The sequence below is a fragment of the Bos grunniens genome, chromosome 1 (assembly GCF_055505025.1).
Source record: "Bos grunniens cultivar Pamir isolate PY7600 chromosome 1, Bosgru_T2T1.0, whole genome shotgun sequence".
In the NCBI taxonomy this organism is placed as follows: Eukaryota; Metazoa; Chordata; class Mammalia; order Artiodactyla; family Bovidae; genus Bos; species Bos grunniens.
In genome coordinates this window covers 44927392-44948351 of record NC_141165.1, presented here as the reverse complement: position 1 = coordinate 44948351, position 20960 = coordinate 44927392, and the positions used below count along the sequence as shown (strand labels likewise).

The 20960-nt window shown below is 40.4% G+C and overlaps 1 protein-coding gene across 8 annotated transcripts in view; it reads right to left on the bottom strand.

The window, feature by feature from the left end:
- The window catches only part of MME (membrane metalloendopeptidase), a 116208-nt gene that overhangs the window by 70110 nt on the left and 25138 nt on the right, over nucleotides 1-20960 (bottom strand). For all 8 annotated transcript variants that reach the window (XM_086317594.1, XM_086317602.1, XM_086317616.1 and 5 more), the window contains 4 exons: nucleotides 6552-6713; nucleotides 5294-5374; nucleotides 5112-5207; nucleotides 4875-4993 (listed from right to left, as the gene is read on the bottom strand). In XM_086317594.1, the coding sequence (XP_086173720.1) occupies nucleotides 4875-4993; nucleotides 5112-5207; nucleotides 5294-5374; nucleotides 6552-6713 (458 nt within the window). The remainder of the gene's footprint in view (nucleotides 1-4874; nucleotides 4994-5111; nucleotides 5208-5293; nucleotides 5375-6551; nucleotides 6714-20960) is intronic.

The following is a 20960-nucleotide window of genomic DNA, read 5'->3' as shown; positions in this document are numbered from 1 at the left end:
GTTTCTAATATACTCCCTTGCTGGATGTTTTCTTTTGCCCCTACCCTTAATTGTAATGGAAAAAAAAAAAAAGTGGAAAACCTCTATGGTGACTCAAGAAATTCTAAGCTAGTAGAAATCTTGCCAGAGATTTTTTTGAGACTCTGTACCCTAAGAGGGGGCTTCCTTGGTAGCTCAGTTGGTAAAGAATCTGCCTGCAATGCAGGAGATCGGGGTTCAATCCCTGGGTCGGGAAGATTCCATGGAGAAGGGAATGTGTTAGTATTCTTGCCTGGAGAATCCATATGGAAGAGGAGCCTCATGGGCTATAATCCATGAGGTGACAAAGAGTCGGACATGACTGAGCAAGTAACACACACACACAACACCCTAAGAGGACAGAGGAGACTCCTCTTCAGAGCTGCCCTGCTCAGGAGGTCAGCAGACCCAGCTGCCAGCTGAGCATATGAAAGAGGTAACCTATTTCTGCTCCAGCACGTCCACTCCACCCTGGATACCTCATGAAAGCTCCTAGACATCCTCGAAGCTTTGTGAGATTCCCTCCTACATGCTGCACGATAAGTGGGTAAAGCAAACTATGGGTGGAAGTGAGAATCCTAGCAGTGTAAAGAAACAGGGCAATATAAAAGAAACAGAACGCAGAAGACTGGCAGGGAAAGAGCCAGAAGACATCCCCACAGGAGGGGCCCTGTTCCTTCTCTAACCTTCTGAGCCTCCTTAGCAATCCTCATATGGTGATCAAGCAGGATGCTGGCATTCCACAGCCAAAGGAGAGACTCTAGGAAGACAGAAAGGGTCCACTGCAGACAAGAGTCAGGTTCAATTGTTTTCATGGTTTTAATAAAAATGACCATAAGGATTTATATAACTGTGACATACATAAGCTTCTATGATCTGTAACTTTTGGTAGTTTCTTTTACAGGAGACTAAGGAAAAGCTCTGTAAATGTTTTACTCCATTCCAAACATACTTATTAAGTACTAATCTCATCTTATGTGATTCTTCAGATCAGATCAGATCAGATCAGTCGCTGAGTGGTGTCCGACTCTTTGCAACCCCATGAATTGCAGCACGCCAGGCCTCCCTGTCCATCACCAACTCCCGGAGTTCACTCAGACTCACGTCCATCGAGTCAGTGGTGCCATCCAGCCATCTCATCCTCTGTCGTCCCCTTCTCCTCCTGCCCCCAATCCCTCCCAGCATCAGTCTTTCCAATGAGTCAACTCTTCCCATGAGGTGGCCAAAGTACTGGAGTTTCAGCTTTAGCATCATTCCTTCCAAAGAAATCCCAGGGCTGATCTCCTTCAGAATGGACTGCTTGGATCTCCCTGCAGTCCAAGGGACTCTCAAGAGTCTTCTCCAACACCACAGTTCAAAAGCATCAATTCTTCGGCGCTCAGCCTTCTTCACAGTCCAACTCTCACATCCATACATGACCACAGGAAAAACCATAGCCTTGACTAGACGAGCCTTTGTTGGCAAAGTAATGTCTCTGCTTTTGAATATGCTATCTAGGTTGGTCATAACTTTCCTTCCAAGGAGTAAGCGTCTTTTAATTTCATGGCTGCAGTCACCATCTGTAGTGATTTTGGAGCCCAGAAAAATAAAGTCTGACACAATTACCACTGTTTCCCCATCTATTTCCCATGAAGTGGTGGGACCGGATGCCATGATCTTCGTTTTCTGAATGTTGAGCTTTAAGCCAACTTTTTCACTCTCCACTTTCACTTTCATCAAGAGGCTTTTGAGTTCCTCTTCACTTTCTGCCATAAGGGTGGTGTCATCTGCATATCTGAGGTTATTGATATTTCTCCCAGCAATCTGGATTCCAGCTTGTGTTTCTTCCAGTCCAGCGTTTCTCATGATGTACTCTGCATATATGTTAAATAAGCAAGGTGACAATATACAGCCTTGACGTATTCCTTTTCCTATTTGGAACCAGTCTGTTGTTCCAAGTCCAGTTCTAACTGTTGCTTCCTGACCTGCATACAAATTTCTCAAGAGGCAGATCAGGTGGTCTGGTATTCCCATCTCTTTCAGAATTTTCCACAATTTATTGTGATCCACACAGTCAAAGGCTTTGGCATAGTCAATAAAGCAGAAATAGATGTTTTTCTGGAACTCTCTTGCTTTTTCTATGATCCAGCGGATGTTGGCAATTTGATCTCTGGTTCCTCTGCCTTTTCTAAAACCAGCTTGAACATCAGGAAGTTCAAGGTTCACGTATTGCTGAAGCCTGGCTTGGAGAATTTTGAGCATTACTTTACTAGCCTGTGAGATGAGTGCAATTGTGCGATAGTTTGAGCATTCTTTGGCATTGTCTTTCTTTGGGATTGGAATGAAAACTGACCTTTTCCAGTCCTGTGGCCACTGCTGAGTTTTCCAAATTTGCTGGCATATTGAGTGCAGCACTTTCACAGCATCATCTTTTAGGATTTGGAATAGCTCCACTGGAATTCCATTACCTCCACTAGCTTTGTTCGTAGTGATGCTTTCTAAGGCCCACTTCACTTCTCATTCCAGCATGTCTGGCTCTAGGTCAGTGATCACACCGTCATGATTATCTGGGTCATGAAGATCTTTTTTGTACAGTTCTTCTGTGTATTCTTGCCATCTCTTCTTAATATCTTCTGCTTCTGTTAGGTCCATACCATTTCTGTCCTTTATCAAGCTCATCTTTGCATGAAATGTTCCTTTGGTATCTCTGATTTTCTTGAAGAGATCCCTAGTCTTCCCATTCTGTTGTTTTCCTCTATTTCTTTGCATTGATCGCTGAAGAAGGCTTTCTTATCTCTTCTTGCTATTCTTTGGAACTCTGCATTCAGATGTTTATAGCTTTCCTTTTCTCCTTTGCTTTTTGCTTCTCTTCTTTTCACAGCTATTTGTAAGGCCTCCCCAGACAGCCATTTTGCTTTTTTGCATTTTTTTTCCATGGGAATGGTCTTGATCCCTATCTCCTGTACAATGTCATGAACCTCATTCCACAGTTCATCAGGCATTCTATCTATCAGATCTAGGCCCTTAAATCTATTTCTCACTTCCACTGTATAATCATAAGGGATTTGATTTAGGTCATACCTGCATGGTCTAGTGGTTTTCCCTACTTTCTTCAATTTCAGTCTGAATTTGGCAATAAGGAGTTCATGGTCTGAGCCACAGTCAGCTCCTGGTCTTGTTTTTGCTGATGTATAGAGCTTCTCCATCTTTGGCTGCAAAGAATATAATCAATCTGATTTCGGTGTTGACCATCTGGTGATGTCCATGTATAGAGTCTTCTCTTGTGTTGTTGGAAGAGGGTGTTTGTTATGACCAGTGCATTTTCTTGGCAAAACTCTATTAGTCTTTGCCCTGCTTCATTCCGTATTCCAAGGCCAAATTTGCCTGTTACTCCAGGTGTTTCTTGACCTCCTACTTTTGCATCCCAGTCCCCTATAATGAAAAGGACATCTTTTTTGGGTGTTAGTTCTAAAAGGTCTTGTAGGTCTTCATAGAACCATTCAACTTCAGCTTCTTCAGCATTACTGGTTGGGGCATAGACTTGGATTACTGTGATATTGAATGGTTTGCCTTGGAAACGAACAGATATCATTCTGTCATTTTTGAGACTGCATCCAAGTACTGCATTTTGGACTCTTTTGTTGACCATGATGGCCACTCCATTTCTTCTGAGGGATTCCTGCCCGCAGTAGTAGATATAATGGTCATCTGAGTTAAATTCACCCATTCCAGTCCATTTCAGTTCGCTGATTCCTAGAATGTCAACATTCACTCTTGCCATCTCTTGTTTGACCACTTCCAATTTGCCTTGATTCATGGACCTGACATTCCAGGTTCCTATGCAATATTGCTCTTTACAGCATCGGACCTTGCTTCTATCAAGCCCTTTAAGAAGAATGACATTTTGCTTACCTTAACTGGGAAAAAAAAAAAAGTACAGATGTAGCAAGCATCAAAATTATGTTCAATATCCCATTTTTGGGAGAAGGCAATGGCACCCCACTCCACTACTGTTGCCCGGAAAATCCCATGGACGGAGGAGCCTGATAGGCTGCAGTCCATGGGTCGCTAAGACTCAGACACGACTGAGCGACTTCACTTTCACTTTCCACTTTCATGCATTGGAGAAGGAAATGGCAACCCACTCCAGTGTTCTTGCCTGGAGAATCCCATGGACAGAGAAGCCTGGTAGGCTGCAGTCCATGGGGTCCCACAGAGTTGGACACGACTGAAGCGACTTAGTAGTAGTAGTAGTAGTAGTAGTAGTAGTAGTAGTATCCCATTTTTATGATCTTTTTGGAGTCAATTAGGAATTTCTGATTTCTAACCCATATTACTTATATAAACAAGACCATGCTCCTTTCATGAACGTATAGAGAAATCAAGTGCTTTTTCTAAATTGTTATTGTTTAGTCACTAAGTTGTGTCTAACTCTTTGTGACTCCATGGACTGTAGCCCACCAGGCTCCTCTGCCCCTGGGATTCCGTGAGTCAAGAATATTGGAGTGGGCTGCCATGCCCTCCTCCAGGGGATATTCCTGCCCCAGGGATCAAACTCAAGTTTCCTGTATTAGCGGGTGGGTTCTTTACCACTGAGCCACCAGTGAAGCCCCTTTTCTAAATAGGAGAGACCTAAAGTCTTTCATTTCTTATCTAAACAAAGATAGCAGAAAGGAGAGTTGAATGTCTAAAACATAGCATCAAGAAAACAGTTTCAAAATTGGAAAGCCAGGTATCTGTCCTTGAATTTATTACCACTTTGTTCCTACAAGTCAAATAAGAATAAGCCTTATTTTTTCTAAATATCAATAACAACAATGCATGTGAATGTTTTATCACGTTAAAGATAACTCTGGCTGTTGGCCATACAAACTTACATGAATTATATGATTCGTAGAGTTTTTATCATCAGTGCCAACAAAAAAATTAATAATGACTTTTTTTCCATATTTAGAATTCAGTTGTGCAATAGATTTCTCAGCTGTCCAAGAAGAACCTAAAGAAATGAAAGGTGAAGTATATCATTAGATGCTTGATGCATTAATATGATACTATAGTATAATAATAACAGATTTTATACAGAAATAATTTTATTAAAGGGAAGACTGTCTTACCATATTTTTGCTCCCAGTTTTCTAGCGCCACTGGCCAATCATATATATCTGGCAACAGTCTAAGTAGAGGTTCCCCGCCTCTGCTCTCAATAGCAGCTTTTAAAAATAATGAATATAAATATATTATGAAGTATATACATATTTTGGCATACTCCTAGTAAAATAAAATAAAGAGCACTTACTTTCATTTATACAAGATCTATATAACATTTTTGCTTTCTGCACTGCTATTATATCTTCAGTTTTGGGTTCCTGAAGGACATCTGAAATGGAGTGTTGGTAAAATGCATCAGTATAATTGTTCATTTGCAGCTCTAAATAACATTTTCAATGCAAGTTTGGTTTAAAAAAAAAAAAAAAAAAACTTGTATGTGTTCATACCTCTCCCATTCCAAAACCCTATGAGAAAAACCAAACTCCTTATCAGATCATTATTCCTAGTGTAGAAGGAGGAGTTACTTTCATTAGCCAACTTAGATGAAAGTCTTTTTGACTAGATTATTAGTTTCTGGTAAACAGTGATCTGTACTGCTCTGCCATACAGAAGTTACTTTTTCTGATATTGAGATTAAAAAGAAAACAAATTTGTTTTGGAATATGTAATTTAATATGATAGTCTTCTTGATGGTTGGAGGGTAATTATTTTTGTGTGATCATACTGTTCATGCTCCAAATGAAATGTTCTACTTGCTTGGATATTAAAAAATAGTAAAAAAAAAAAAAGTTTTGATTTTTACAAAGAATTCTAAACAAGAACACAGAATGTAGGATAACAAAGGACTAGACACAACTTCCTCAGCTTCCCGGGCAGAGTGTCTTGATCATATCTGGATTAGAACAGATATACCTAGTCTGGGAAGGCAAATCTTGGTACTATCTTACAGCAACTTCAACACAGGGCCAGGGTAAACATGCATGTCCTGTTTAGTGGCAATCATTTAATTTCTCCTGTAAAATGCATAGATACCACCTTCATGGGTAATAGAGCATTTATCATGTTATATTCAAATGAAAGCAGGAATGCTGAGATGTCAACATATTCATTTTAGTGTCTTCCATCCTTAGAGTGACTCAGCAATGGTCCACAAAACTTGGAGGGATTATCAACTTTTAATTTTGTGTGACACTCCCTGTAATGGCTTTTACATTCCCAAGTAAAATCTTGAAAATGGATGTTATTTAGTTGCTAAGTTGTGCCTGACCCTTTTGTGACCCCATAGACTATGGCCCACCAGGCTCTTCTGTCCATGGGATTTCCCAGGCAAGAATAATGGAGCAGATTGCCATTTCCTTCTTCAGGGTATCTTCCTGACCCAGGGGACCAAACTCACATCTCCTGCACTGGCAGGCAGATTCTCTACCACTGAGCCACCTGGGAAGGCCTTAAAATGGATATATTAAGACAGAAATCTTTGATACATAGACTTAAACTTCACTAACCTTTCAAAACGACTTCTAATTCATCTCTTAAAATGTCAAAGTTACTGTAACGAGAGCTGGTCTCCGGAATGACGTTACGTTTCAACCAGCCTCCGCAAGCATATTTGAAAAAGTCTGTGCAAGGCTCAACAGTGGCATCCATGTTCTGGATCAGTCGAGCGGCTGAAAGACCAGAGAAAGGATGAGATAAAGTGAAGGGTTTGTTTCGTAAGTAGTTTGGAAGGGGGGAAGAAAAAGAGACATGTTACTTCTTTATGATCAGGTCAACTGGACTGATGCTCTTCTTTTTACTTGTGGAACTGTGGACTTAGGTTGAATGATGAATAGTACGTGTGTATACTTCTTCCTCCTTTACTGTAGTGGGTTGGTTTTATTCTTAAGAGGTCTGGGTCCTCCTGTCCTGCATCTTATCTCTTTCTTTAAATAACCAAGTGTCTCGCTAGTTTCTACCTCAGATGAAAGAGAAAATGCAGGCCTGCCTTAGCTGTCCTGGGCCTGGAGTCACTCTGCACTCTGATAACTTTGGCTGTTGACTTTGTTCTTCAAGGTGCTGTGACCTTTGAACATCTAGGAGGCTCTACGGTATGTGGGATTGTTAAGGGATTTTATTGTTTCAGTAAAGATCTGAAGCTACAGTTAATACTTCTTGGACTCTGCTTACAATATTTCTGCAATTCATACCGGATATCCAATTTGCATTTGTTTATGTAGAGTCTGTCATTATAAAATTAGCTGTAAGCTTGTTAGTTTTTCTTTCATCCATGATTTTATCTTTGAGAATTATGATGAAAAAACAAATCAACTAATGTTGAGTATTTAAAATGTGCAAAACACTGACTGTACTAGGTGTCTCAATTAATAGAAAGATAGATAAAGAGAAGATCTATGAAGAGAAAAATACTATATTATGTACAGGACTCTTGTGCTCACAATTTCTACACCTGGAACAGTGAGAAAACCCTACCATTGCCCTCCCCACATTCTTTCTCAAACAAGTTGAACTGTTTTGCAAGGAAAACAAAAGAGCAATTGAGAATTCATCTGCATCAAGAGAGTATAAGTTCTCAAGTGAGCTTTTGAAAATACTTTGCCTTCTGAATAAATTAATTAAACACTTTTAAAGAACTGCTGAGCTGTGTGGATTTTTCCAGCTTGGAATGGTAAATCTGTCTTCCCGCTGAGCCTCGAGCCCCCGCTTCTGACCACTTTTGGACATGTTTGCCTGACTGTCATCTCAGTCTCCATCTCTTTTAGACTAAACTCTGTGGGTCACCTCCAAACCAGTCCTCTCTGGATGTTTGTACTTTGGCATGTGGTACAATTGTTATCACAGCCTCCCAGGTTTGAAATCTTGAGTAGAATTCTGTATTTCATGCTCTCCCTTGGGCTATCAGTAACTCTTCTGCCTCTTTCAATCTATACTCTAGATAATCAATGTCAACCTAGTTTACATCTTCCTCCCTTTTGACTAGACGTCACCCAACTACTCCTCTTGCTATTCATAGTATTATCTCTCTACTTGTATACATATGTTGTGTATCTTTCACAGGTTAAACTTCCCCAAAGACCCTTTTGCTCTAGCTACTCCCTTGCTCAAAAATGTCAGTGGCTTGACACTGCCCAGATTAAATTACGACTCTTTAACTTGGCTAATATAAAGTCTCTACCTTCTGTCTTTTTTCCTCCCTGCGTTTTCACAAAAACACTGTACTTTGGCCAGGTGGGTTTTGCCGCAAGGACCACAAACACTCCTGTGCTTCTCTACCCTGCATCTTTGTTTCTCTCCTCCTCACTCCACCCTTTTTTAAAAAACAGTTTTATTGGAGTACAGTTCCTTTGTATGTTGTGTTAGTTTCTCCTGTACAGCAAAGTGAATCAGCTATACATAAATATATATTCCCTCTTTGTCACCACAGAGCAACGAGTGGAGTTCCCTGTGCCATACAGTAGGTTCCTGTTAGTTAGTTATTTTATACATAGTAGCATATACATGTCAATCCCAGTCTCCCAGTTCATCCCACCTTCTCTTTCCTTGCTTTTGTATCTGTATGTTTGCCTCTTTATTTCTGCTTTGCAAATAGGTTCATCTGTACCATTTTTCCTAGATTCCACATACATGTGTTAATATACAATTTTTTTTTCCTCCTTCTGACTTACTTCCCACTGTATGACATGCTCAAGGTCTACCCATGTCTCTGCAAATGGCACAGTTTTGTTCCTTTTTATGGCTGAGTAGAAACTTGACCCTTTCAACTTCTCCCATTCTTTCCAAATTCTACCCACTATTCAAGGTTCAGCTTCTGTCCCATCTCTTCCAAACCATAGAGAAAATTTCTTTCTCTGAACTCCTGGGAGGTCACTGTCTCACTCAGTCTTAAATGCTCTAGATTAGGCTATTTTGAATTTCTCATATAAATACCTGCTGAGTCTTCCTAACCATTCTGTTGATGAACTCAACCTCTTTGTATTCCTGTCACCTGGAATGTTCAGTAAAATGCGTTAAGTTTGTATGATGACATTACTGAATCATCAATGAGTCCCTTTACTTGTTCCTCCTACACATCTCCTTCCCTAGTTCCTGCAGGTCAGACCAGTTCTCATTTCACAGCCTCCAGGGTCAGTCCCATACTTCCAGTTCCCACTGTTTCCATTCTTTCTTGGGCCTTCGTCTCTAAGGCTCTATTCATGCCCTTTCACCAAAGTATGGCCCCAGGCCTCTCCCCATGCCATCCATCCTGTGTGTCAATTGGATTCACACCATCCTAGCATTTCAGTATGCCATTTTCCACTCCAAAGTATTCAATATTTCCACTCCAAACTATTCAATATTCCACTACAAAGTATTCAGTCCTCTCGCATTCATAATAAAATCCAGATTCATAGTATATTCTAACCTTAACATACCTAGTGAAGCTTCTCTCATCACTTTCTTACATGAGCCATCTGCCCCAATTAAATGAATGTATTCATTTTATGCTATGGAACATCTTACAGTTCTCCATTTCTGTAACTTTGACTATGTTGCCTCAACCCTTGTCAAAATATCCTTTTTTATTTTCTCACATTCAGAAATTTCAGGCTTGTTCAAGGCCCAGTTCAAATCCTTTTTCTTCATGAAGGACTGTCCCTACAAAGCCCATACTGGCTGACATTCATTTTTCTGTTGGAAAACCCATTGCCTCTTCACCTGGATTGTGGTTCCCACAAAGGTAGAGATACAATTTCCAGTTTTCTCTCAGAGCCTAAGATTGTGCTTGATCAAGACTTGTCAGTAAAAACTCTAACTTGAAACCTCAGGTAAAGATTAAGAAATAGATCCTAAAAAGGTAGAAAGAAAATGAAAATCTCTTAAAGTTTTAAGGAAATGAAGATATGATGACAGGGGAAATAAAAATAAAGACCCTAAATAATAGATTATTATGTAAAGTGAAAAGCCAGAAAACTGGAACCTGAAAGGACTACTAGCTAAAGACATTCTCAGCACACATTTTTTAGCAATTTTATACAACTCTTGTCTTTCAACAGACTTTAAAAAGTGTAAGCTGAATGTTGTAAAGGCAACCACCATTTTGAAAGCACTTCTACTTTCTTCTATTCTCGGAGGAAATAGATGGCTTCTATCCTAACACCACAAAGAGCCATAGACTCCTAGTTAGGAGGGCATCAAACACATACTGACCCACCCTGAATGAAAAGGAGGAGCAGTGGCTGAAGTCCCACATTCATGAGTGCAAATACACGCCACGTTCACACAGCCTCACCTCCCACCACGGAAAAGACGATCCTTCCCATCTTAGGTTGAATTCCTCACTTGATACACAGTGAAACTACTTACATCTGGACAACAAACCAAAGAAGCAGCATTCAAGCAATTTGTGAGGTATGTGCAGACGAGAGAGAGAGAAAGAGAGAGAGAGAGAGAGAACCTCTGCCAACCCCTTCTGTGCCACTTTTAAAGTTTCCCTTTGACCAGAGAGCTCATCGGAGCGCAGGAGCTTCCAATCACATCAAAGAAAGTTCTGTTCTGATGAATATTTTGGGGCCATGGGCCAAGGCAAGTCATGGGCTAGCACTTTCATGCTGGGGCTTTGATCAACCTTCCTTTAATCTCTTATCGTGGGTTTTGATTCTCGTTTTGCACCTTATCCTCTGGACCTCCTCTGTGCTGGCTTTCCTTTGAAGTCAGCAGTAGACTCAGGGGTAGGAGGGCCATAGGAAACAGACGCACCACTGTCAAACTGACTGTAATTGTTTTTATATTTTGCACTTTGTTTTGAATTACTCAACCTCTCCACAAAGCCACACCTGGGGCTCTTCAGATGTTTCCGAATCTGTGAGTTTCTGACTTCTAAGTAAACAAATGTGGTTTAAAAACAAACAAAATTATTTTACCTTCATAAGCAGACACAAAAATGATGTAGTAAATACCAGTGTATTGACACAAAATGCTGTTGACCAGATGTTTATAAAGGTAAAAGAAAGTGTATATTATGACTTTTTGAAAATCTGCATAAAAACAGAGGAAGTCTAAAAGGTCTTTAGAGCAATTGTATCTGGGTAGAGAGATTATGAGTGTGTTTAATTTTGTGTTATTTGCTTATCTCTATTTTCCAGTTTGTATTAGATAAACATGCTTTGCTTTTACAATAAGAAAAGAGTTTATTTTTAATTTAAGAAAATAGTCACATAAAGACAAGAAAAGTAATCTTTTATTAATAATGAGCTTATTTCTCATGAATGACAATTCTGAATGTTCTAGGCTGATAATAAATGGCACACCGTTTTTTTCTCCAACTAATCTTTTTGTAACATTTGCCCAATGTATTTGACCATAGGAATTTAAAAACAAGCTCAACTACCATCTGGGACATTATTAATTGCTGTATTCATTACCAGGCCCTATTGTATGGGTATGGATTAGAAGATGCTACATAAGCTGAGAAAATGTTTAGAGTTCTTAAATCAGTCAGGCTTGTTTTGAATCCCTGAGCTTCCCCACTTTTTAGCTGTAAAAGACTAAGTAGTTCCTGGACTTCCCTGGTAGTCCAGTGGTTAAGAATTTGCCTTCCAATGCAGCGGACACAGGTTTGATCTCTGGTCAGGGAAGTAAGATCCCACATGATGCAAAGCAACTAAGCCCTCACTCAAGACACCGCAACTACTGAAGCCCACACACTGTAGAACCTGTGATCCACAACTAGAGAAACCTGTGCACTGCAACTAGAGAAAGCCTGTGTACCACAAGGAAGACCTGGGGCAGCCAAAAAGAAAACAAGCCAAAAAAGTAGCTTCCCCAAGATCCAGAAGCTAGTAAGTAATGGAGACCCAGAACTTCCACTTGGGTGTGTGTAGCTCCCTGCTCACACTCTTCCCTCCACACTCTGGCCATAGCCGGAGTGTGTGAGAAGCAGTGAGTGTGCTCCATCCCTCTCTCCTCCTCCACTTCTTCCCAATTACCCTTTATTCTCCCCTTGCCCTGCCCTCTTCTTTACTTCCTCTCCTCCCCTCAGTGTTGAGCTCATCACCAGAAACTAGTGCAGAGTCCAAGGAAGGAAAAGGCCTCAGAATTTGGAGTCTGTAGGGGCCAGGAAGAAGGACAGGGAAAGAAACAGATGAATTCTTCACAGGGTAACAAGAGACAGAGGCACACCCAGGAGAGCTCTTCTTGAGGTGGACACGTAGCAGGGGTCTTGCCTAACCCTCCTCTAGATAGAGCAGGACAGATGATGGAGAGTGAAGATTTTCCGTGATATATTTAACTGCAACAACTTTCAACTGTGGTTAACCATGTGAATCACCTTAGAAGCCTTTTAAACATAAAGATGCCAAGGATCAAGGATAGATCCCTGATCAATCAAAACCTTTGAGATGGTTCCAGCATCTTTTAATGCTTCCTGAGTGATTTTAATGTCCATCCAAGGGAAGAACTATCAGATTAGACAATAGAGAAACATGGAAAATGAAAACAAGAGAACTCAGTATCAGCAAGTAAAAACAGTACTATGCTTAGATGTGTGTGTGTGTGCGCTCAGTTGTGTCCATCTTTTTGCGACCTGACAGACCCATGGACTCTAGCCTGTCAGGCTCTTCAATCAATGAAACTTTCAAGGGAAGAATACTGGAGTGGGTTGCCCTTTCCTACTCCAGGCATACTTGGATGGATCAGGCCTATTCCTTCTCGCCTTTCCAGCCTGTAAGTGTGAATGGGCTCGTGTCATGACAACCCATATTTCTAAGTGCATTGATCCTTTCCGAGTCCCTGGCACAGTATGGCAAGGAATCACACAAGTGTCTTCTGTACAAGCCCACTCTCCTTAGCCCTCCACTATACTGGCTTTGCCTCCACAGCCTCCTTTCCTGGATCCCATCCACAACCTCTGGTGCAGGGAACATGCTCTCTTCCATCAGTCACTGTCTTAGGGGAGTCCCAAGAGGGCTCATGGCCCCTCCAGGTGAGGAGCTCTCTTGATTTTATCTCCATGCCTTCCTCTACCAAGAACCACAAGGACCAGTGGGCCTGGTTTGGGAGGAGGGCCAAAACAGCAAAAACTGGACTGCATACAGAATCACTTCTCTGATGGGAAAGATTTTCTTCAACAGATATTTCTGTTGAGCTTGACTTTTATTCCTCTGAGATGAGCTCTATCTATCTCGGGAGGACCCTGACCCTCTCAGCAAACAGACCCAAGACACAACCACTCCACTAGTTATCAGACATGATTAGGCATGGTGGAATTCTAGCTTCACTGGAAACCAGCTACTGGTCTACCTCAAGAAGGGGCAATCCATGATCTGCCTTTGAATGCCAATAGCTTCCAATGTTTTAGGATCCCCCTTTTTTATCTATATGCCACGCTTTCAAATAACATCAATGGTTTGCTGAGTGAAAATGGAATTTGGGGCACTATCAAAAGAAAGATTTCTAAGTTTATACATGTACATTCCATAGAGGCCAGTTTTCTCGTCCTGTGTGTATGAATCTGTATGTGTATTTTAAAGAGACTTCTGCATGTCTCAAGTGCTCCTAGGAAGACTCTCAGGAACATAAGATAATCTGAAATAAATGATTGCCACTGGATAGCAAGAAGCTTTGTGCTGTGGCACTTTGTTGTAAGTTTAATTTTCTTTAATGTTGATCTTTACTTAGTAGATCACTGATACATTCCCGTGCAAATGAATTAACAGGAATTATGAATAGGGTTCAGACTTAAACTGAAGAAAGTAGGGAAAACCACTGAAACATTCAGGTATGACCTAAATCAAATCCCTTATTGATTATACAGTGGAAGTGAGAATAGATTCAAGGGATTAGATCTGATAGACAGAGTGCCTGATGAACTATGGACAGAGGTTCGTGACATTGTACAAGAGGCAGTGACCAAACCATCCCCAAGAAAAAGAAATGCAAAAAGGCAAAATGGGGGTCTGAGGAGGCCTTACAAGTAGCTATGAAAAGAAGATAAGCTAAAGGCAAAGGAGAAAAAGAAAGATATACCCAATCGAATGCAGAGTTCCAAAGAATAGCAAGGAGAGATAAGAAAGCCTTCCTCAGTGATCAGTGCAAAGAAATAGAGAAAAATAACAGAATGGGAAAGACTAGAGATTTCTTCAGGAAGATTAGAGATAACAAGGGAATATTTCATCCAAAGATGAGCACAATAAAGGACAGAAATGGTATGGACCTAAGAGAAGCAGAAGATATTAAGAATAAATGGCAAGAATACACAGAAGAACTATACAAAAAAGATCTTCATGACCCAGATAATCACAATGATATGATCACTCACCTAGGGTCAGACATCCTGGAATGAGAAGTGAAGTGGGCCTTAGGAAGCATCACTACGATCAAAGCTAGTGGAAGTGATAGAATTCCAGTTGAGTATTTCAAATTCTAAAAGATGATGCTGTGAAAGTGCTGCACTCAACATGCCAGCAAATTTGGAAAACTCAGCAGAGGCCACAGGACTGGAAAAGGTCAGTTTTCATTCCAATCCCAAAGAAAGGTAATGCCTAAGAATGCTCAAACTACCGTACAATTGCAGTCATCTCAGTCAGTTCAGTTAAGGGGCTCAGTCGTGTCCGACTCTTTGCGACCCCATGGACTGCAGCACGCCAGGCCTCCCTGTCCATCACCAACTCACAGGGTTTACCCAAACTCATGTCCATCAAGTCGGTGATACCATCCAACCATCTCATCCCTCTGTCATCCCCTTCTCCTCCCGCCTTCAATCTTTCCCAGCATCAGGGTCTTTTACAATGAGTCAGTTCTTCACATCAGGTGGCCAAAGTATTGGAGTTTCAGCTTCAACATCAGTCCTTCCAGTGAACATGCAGGACTGATCTCTTTTAGGATGGACTCGTTGGATCTCCTTGCAGTCCAAGGAACTCTCAAAAGTCTTCTCCAACATCACAGTTCAAAAGGATCAATTCTTTGGCGCTCAGCTTTCTTCACAGTCCAACTCTCACAACCATACATGACTACTGGAAAAACAACAGCCTTGACTAGACAGACCTTTGTTGACAAAGTAATGTCTCTGCTTTTTAATATGCTATCTAGGTTGGTCATAGCTTTTCTTCAAAGGAGCAAGCATCTTTTAATTTCATGGCTGCAATCACCATCTGCAGTGATTTTGGAGCCCCCAAAAATAAAGTCTGCCACTGTTTCCACTGTTTGCCTATCTATTTACCATGAAGTGATGGGACCAGATGCCATGATCTTAGTTTTCTGAATGTTGAGCTTTAAGCCAACTTTTTCACTCTCCTCTTTCATTTTCATCAAGAGGCTCTTTAGCTATTCTTCACTTTCTGCCATAAGAGTGGTGTCATCTGCATATCTGAGGTTATTGAGATTTCTCCTGGCAATCTTGATTCCAGCTTGTGCTTCTTCCAGCCCAACGTTCCTCATGATGTGGTCTGCATATAAGTTAAATAAGCAGGGTGACAATACACAGCCTTGATGTACTCCTTTTCCTATTTGGAACCAGTCTGTTGTTCCATGTCCAGTTCTAACTGTTGCTTCCTGACCTGCATACAGATTTCTCAAGAGGAAGGTCAGGTGGTCTGGTATTCCCATCTCCTTCAGAATTTTCCAGAGTTTGCTGTGATCCACACAAAGGCTTTGGCATAGTCAATAAAGCAGAAATAGATGCTTTTCTGGAACTCTCTTGCTCTTTCAATGATCCAGCGGATGTTGGCAATTTGACCTCTGGTTCCTCTGTCTTTTCTAAAACCAGCTTGAACATCTGGAAGTTCACAGTTCCTACATACTAGTAAAGTAATGCTCGAAATTCTCCAAGCCAGGCTTCAACAGTATGTGAACCATACTGTTCCAAATAGTGTTCCAAATAGACTGGTTCCAAATAGGGAAAGGAGTACGTCAAGGCTGTATACTGTCACCCTGCTTATTTAACTTATATGCAGAGTACATCATGAGAAACGCTGGGCTGGAGCAAGCACAAGCCAGAATCAGGATTGCCAGAAGAAATATCAATAACCTCAGATATGCAGATGACATCATCCTTATGGCAGAAAGTGAAGAAGAACTAAAGAGCCTCTTGATGAAAATGAAAGAGGAGAGTGAAAAAGTTGGCCTAAAGCTCAACATTCAGAAAATGAAGATCATGGCATTTGGTCCCATCACTTCATGGCAAATAGATGGAGAAACAGTGGCAGACTTTATCTTTTGGGGCTCCAAAATCACTGCAGATGGTGACTGCAGCCATGAAATTAAAAGACTCTTGCTCCTTGGAAGAAAAGTTATGACCAACCTAGATAGCATATTAAAAAGCAGAGACATTACTTTGTCAACAAAGGTCCGTTTAGTCAAAGCTATGGTTTTTCCATAGCTTTGTGAGAGTTGGACTATAAAGAAAGCTAAGCGCCAAAGAATTGATGTTTTTGACCTGTGGTGTTGGAAAAGACTTTTGAGGGTCCCTTGGACTGCAAGGAGATCCAACGAGTCCATCCTAAAGGAGATCAGTCCTGAATATTCATTGGAAAGACTGATGCTGAAGCTGAAACTCTAATATTTTGGCCACGTGATGCAAAGAACTGACTCATTGGAAAAGACCCAATGCTGGGAAAGATTGAAGGCGGGAGGAGAAGGGGACGACAGAGGATGAGATGGTTGGATAGCATCACCGACTTGATGGACATGAGTTTGGGTAAACCCTGTGAGTTGGTGATGGACAGGGAGGCCTAGTGTGCTGCAGTCCTTGAGGTCGCAAAGAGTTGGACATGACTGAGCAACTGAACTCAACTGAACTGAACTGATGAATAGGGTGAATATCTATTATTTGATGGATTTGTTCTAAAGTCAACAGTAACACTGAATTAACAAATATTGATACTTATAGCTCAGGGAGCTCAGTGCTCTGTGGTGACCTTAATGGGAAGGAAGTTGACAAAAGAGGGGATATATGTATATGTATAGCAGATTCACTTTGTTGTACATAGAAACTAACACAAATTGTAAAGCAACTATTCTCCAATAAAAATGAATTTTAAAAAATTCTGAAGCATTGACCCTTGGTAAATGCAAGGTTAGGTTCCTATGAGCCTCTGATCACACAGCATTTTCATCAACTGATCAATACATAACCTCATTTTATGTGTTCCTGTTTAATTTCTGATTTAATATATACATCATTGATTCATTAACATTGAAGTCAACAGCACTACAACTCATACCTGAATGAAGCTTATGTATCACATGTCTTTTCTCTGTAAGGCACATCACAGCCTTCTTGCACTTAGGAACACTAGATAACACTTCAGCACTAGTCCTGGGGACCATTTTAAACAATAAAATAATTAACAAATAGTATAAAAAATGTGAAACGTGTGGCGGTAAAAAGACCAAGAGAAGGACCCTCGTTTACAATCTCATTGGACATCAGAAGGGTACACATATGCGGGTGACGGAAATGTTTCATCAATCTATAAATGATCTCAAAAGTGTGAAGACTGATTTGGAGGTTACAAATAAATTTTAACCCATAGGCAAATTAGCAAATAGAAAATTTGTAAATGACTAGGGTCAACTACAGTTTTGTCCATTTTTTTCTTTCAGGCTTTTAAAAAATATCCAGGAAAATGTGCAAAACAAGCAACAATATTAAGTGGAAATGGACTCAAATCATTTCTTTCTCAGTTACTATTGTATTATTAAAAACTCCTGGCCCTATATGTTTTAGTGTTGAACATTTTAAATAGACTAGCCATCTTTTTATTTACAACATATATGAAACATTCCTAGCTTGGTGGCAAATTCTCTTGACTATTCTTTCCATGCTTAAATCAGGTTTAAGAAAGCTGTTATGAGCAAAACTGTTTTCAGCTTATTCTCTCTCAATCGGCTTATGCCCTTGGTTTTTTGCTCCCAACCACACGACATTTTCATTTTGATACCTTAAAAATTATTATAGTCATCAGCCTGGTCTATGACCATTTTGGAAGTGTCCAGAAGACATCAGAGAAATGCTGGGCATCAAGGAGCAAACACTCCTGTGAAGACCAGAGGACATTCATTTCTGACTCAACCTCCTATCCTGTCTCCTTTATTAACACATACCAAGCTTGATACTCGGGTTTCCCTGGTGGCTCAGTAGTAAAGAACCCACCTGTCGATGCAGGAGACACAAGAGATGCGGGTTCAATCCCTGGGTTGCAAAGATCCCCTGGAGAAAGAAATGGCAACCCACTCCAGTATTCTTGCCTGGGAAATCCCATGGACAGAGGAGCCTGGCGGGCTACAGTCCAAAGGCTTGCAAAGAGTCGGACATGACTAAGCAACTAAACAGCAACAAACCACAAAGCTTGCTATTACTTACTAGGCAATTTTTAACAATTTAAAAATCTTCTTTGACAACATTCTGAAAGTACTGCTGACCTCATTCCCCTGCTGCCACCCTCCTCCCACCATCTCCCAACCAAAATCAAGGCGAAGTCAGAACGTTTTGAAAGAACACAAGGAAAATGCAATGTAATTACAATGGGTCACAAAGGACTCCATTCAGAAGGCAGCAATGTAGAAACTAGAATCCGGGGGACCATTCGTAAAGAGAAAATGACTGAAAATTAGCAAGCACACAGACTAATGCTAATAAAACCAAACAGTTTTCATTACAAATGTTCAGATTCTTGCAAAATCCAATCCTCCCTTTTAAATGAAATCCCTGTTTCAAATGGCTTTTCTGATACCTTGGTTAAAGAAAGGTTAGGGGAAGCAGGTGAAGGAATACCTGATGCTAGGTGTAATCAAGATGTAATAAGAACTGCTAGTTAATCACTTAGTTCAACACTCCCTGTCAACCACTGGGTAAGTTCAAGCTAAGCCAAAGTCAAGTCTTGCACTAGTCCAACTGGTCAGTGCCAAAAGCCACCTCTATACCACTGTTCAGAAACTGTGGATTTACACAAGTAGATTCGAAGAAAGTTTCAAGATAGTGAATTTTCTCTGTAGAGTTGAAACTCCCAGGAAAGGAGATTTACTTTTTGTGTTTTTGCTTGAAGAGTAATTAGTTTAAAATTATATTTCATATACGACATGCATGTGTGCTCAGTCATGTCTGACTCTTTGTGACCCCATCTGGCACTGTAGCCTGCCAGGCTCCTCTGTCCAGGCAAGAATACTGGGGTGGGTTGCCATTTCCTCCTTCAGGGGATCTTCCCAAACCAGGGACTGAATTCTGCGTATGGCACATCTCCTGCATTGGCAGGCAGATTCGTTACCACTGTACCATTTACCTTGAATGCATAGGCACAAACATACACTACAACCACGCCTCCACAGGCTCCATACCCACATACACACAGACACAAGCTATACATAGTTAACCTGGAATACATTTGCTATCAGATTTACAGATAAACTCACTGTCAAATTTATAGGTAAAATATGAACTATAGGATTTTAATTAAGGTTCAGCCAAAGATGCGCATGTCATAATAACAATAAAAAGTCAATGTTTGACATGTGTTAGGCACCAGGCACTTACTTAATGCATTTGCTTCAAACTTTAAGTCTGAAGTACGGCAACAATATTTTTGTCCCCACTTTGTATGCTTAGTCACTCAGTCATGTCCGACTCTGCGACCCCATGGTCTGTAGCCCGCCAAGTTCCTCCATCCGTGGGGATTCTCCAGGCAAAAATACTGGAGAGGGTTGCCATGCCTTCCTCCAGGGGATCTTCCCAATCCAGGGATCGAACTCAGGTCTCCTGCATTGCAGGCAGATTCTTTACCGTCTGAGCCAACAGGGAAGCCCACTTTAGAGCCATAGTAATTGAGTCCCCACTTTAGAGCTAAAGAAATTGAGGATAAGGAATCTGTATGTGAAGTCACACTGTTGGTAAATAGCAATGCTGAAGGTTTTAATTATTTTTCTTTCTTACAACATCTTCCCATTGCTCTATAAATAGGACATATTATGTTTATTTTAAGGAAACCTAGGCATTGAGTGATTACATGCTTGAAGTTATCAATACGACTTTAGAGAGAGCCTAGGTCTAACTTTAAGCTGATGTCTTTCTACGGAATCATCCTTCCGTAACTCCAAATAACACTAAAAAACATTTTGAAAGCTCCAAGAATCTAAATTAAATTATATAGCAGTCACTGTTTTTTTGATGCCCAATTAAGATTTTAATTGCTTCATAACATGAGTACAGCTACATAAAGTTTTTCACCTCGTTTGACCCTAGACTTTAAAACTTGTATAGATAATTACAGAAATCTCAAGTCTAATGGACCTACAGTAATAATCCTTAGTTGGCGTTTCCAAATTAGTGAAATTCTTCAGCCTTATCTTACAGCCCATTTAAATGAATGGCTCATAGCCAAGAGAGGATAGTCAATAATTTTCCAGTAGGGATTCCTTCAAAATTCACAACCCAAAACATCCTGTTAACAAATGGAAGCCCTGAAACTGTGTTACAATTAAGTTAAAGTGCCCTAAGTCTAAAAATAAATTTTCTTTTTCAAGTCAATTTGCATTTTAAATCCTAAAAGATTCTCTGCTGGCAAAAAGCTATTAAAGATTATACTGCAATTTAAATACAATATATCACTTAAAATAAGTTATCAAGGCTGCATGTTGATTATAATATTAATGAATAATAATGTTCCTCATTTAAGGAAAGATACAGAAGGTTATGAAAAGGCTACATTGTTCCCTTAGTAACTTTATTAGGTAGATCTCAAACTCTGGACACTGGTAGGTATCTCTAAGGAGAAAGCAATGAGATTACATAGCCATGTTTCTCCCGTTTAAAAATTTTGCTATTTTGGATCATGCTGTGGAACAAAAGTGATCAGTCCAACTTCAATGATATATAATTACTGGGAGTAATTCAAAACATTCTGCCTTTGCATCAATTTTGGATAGGGAGTGGTGCAAGATCACAATAG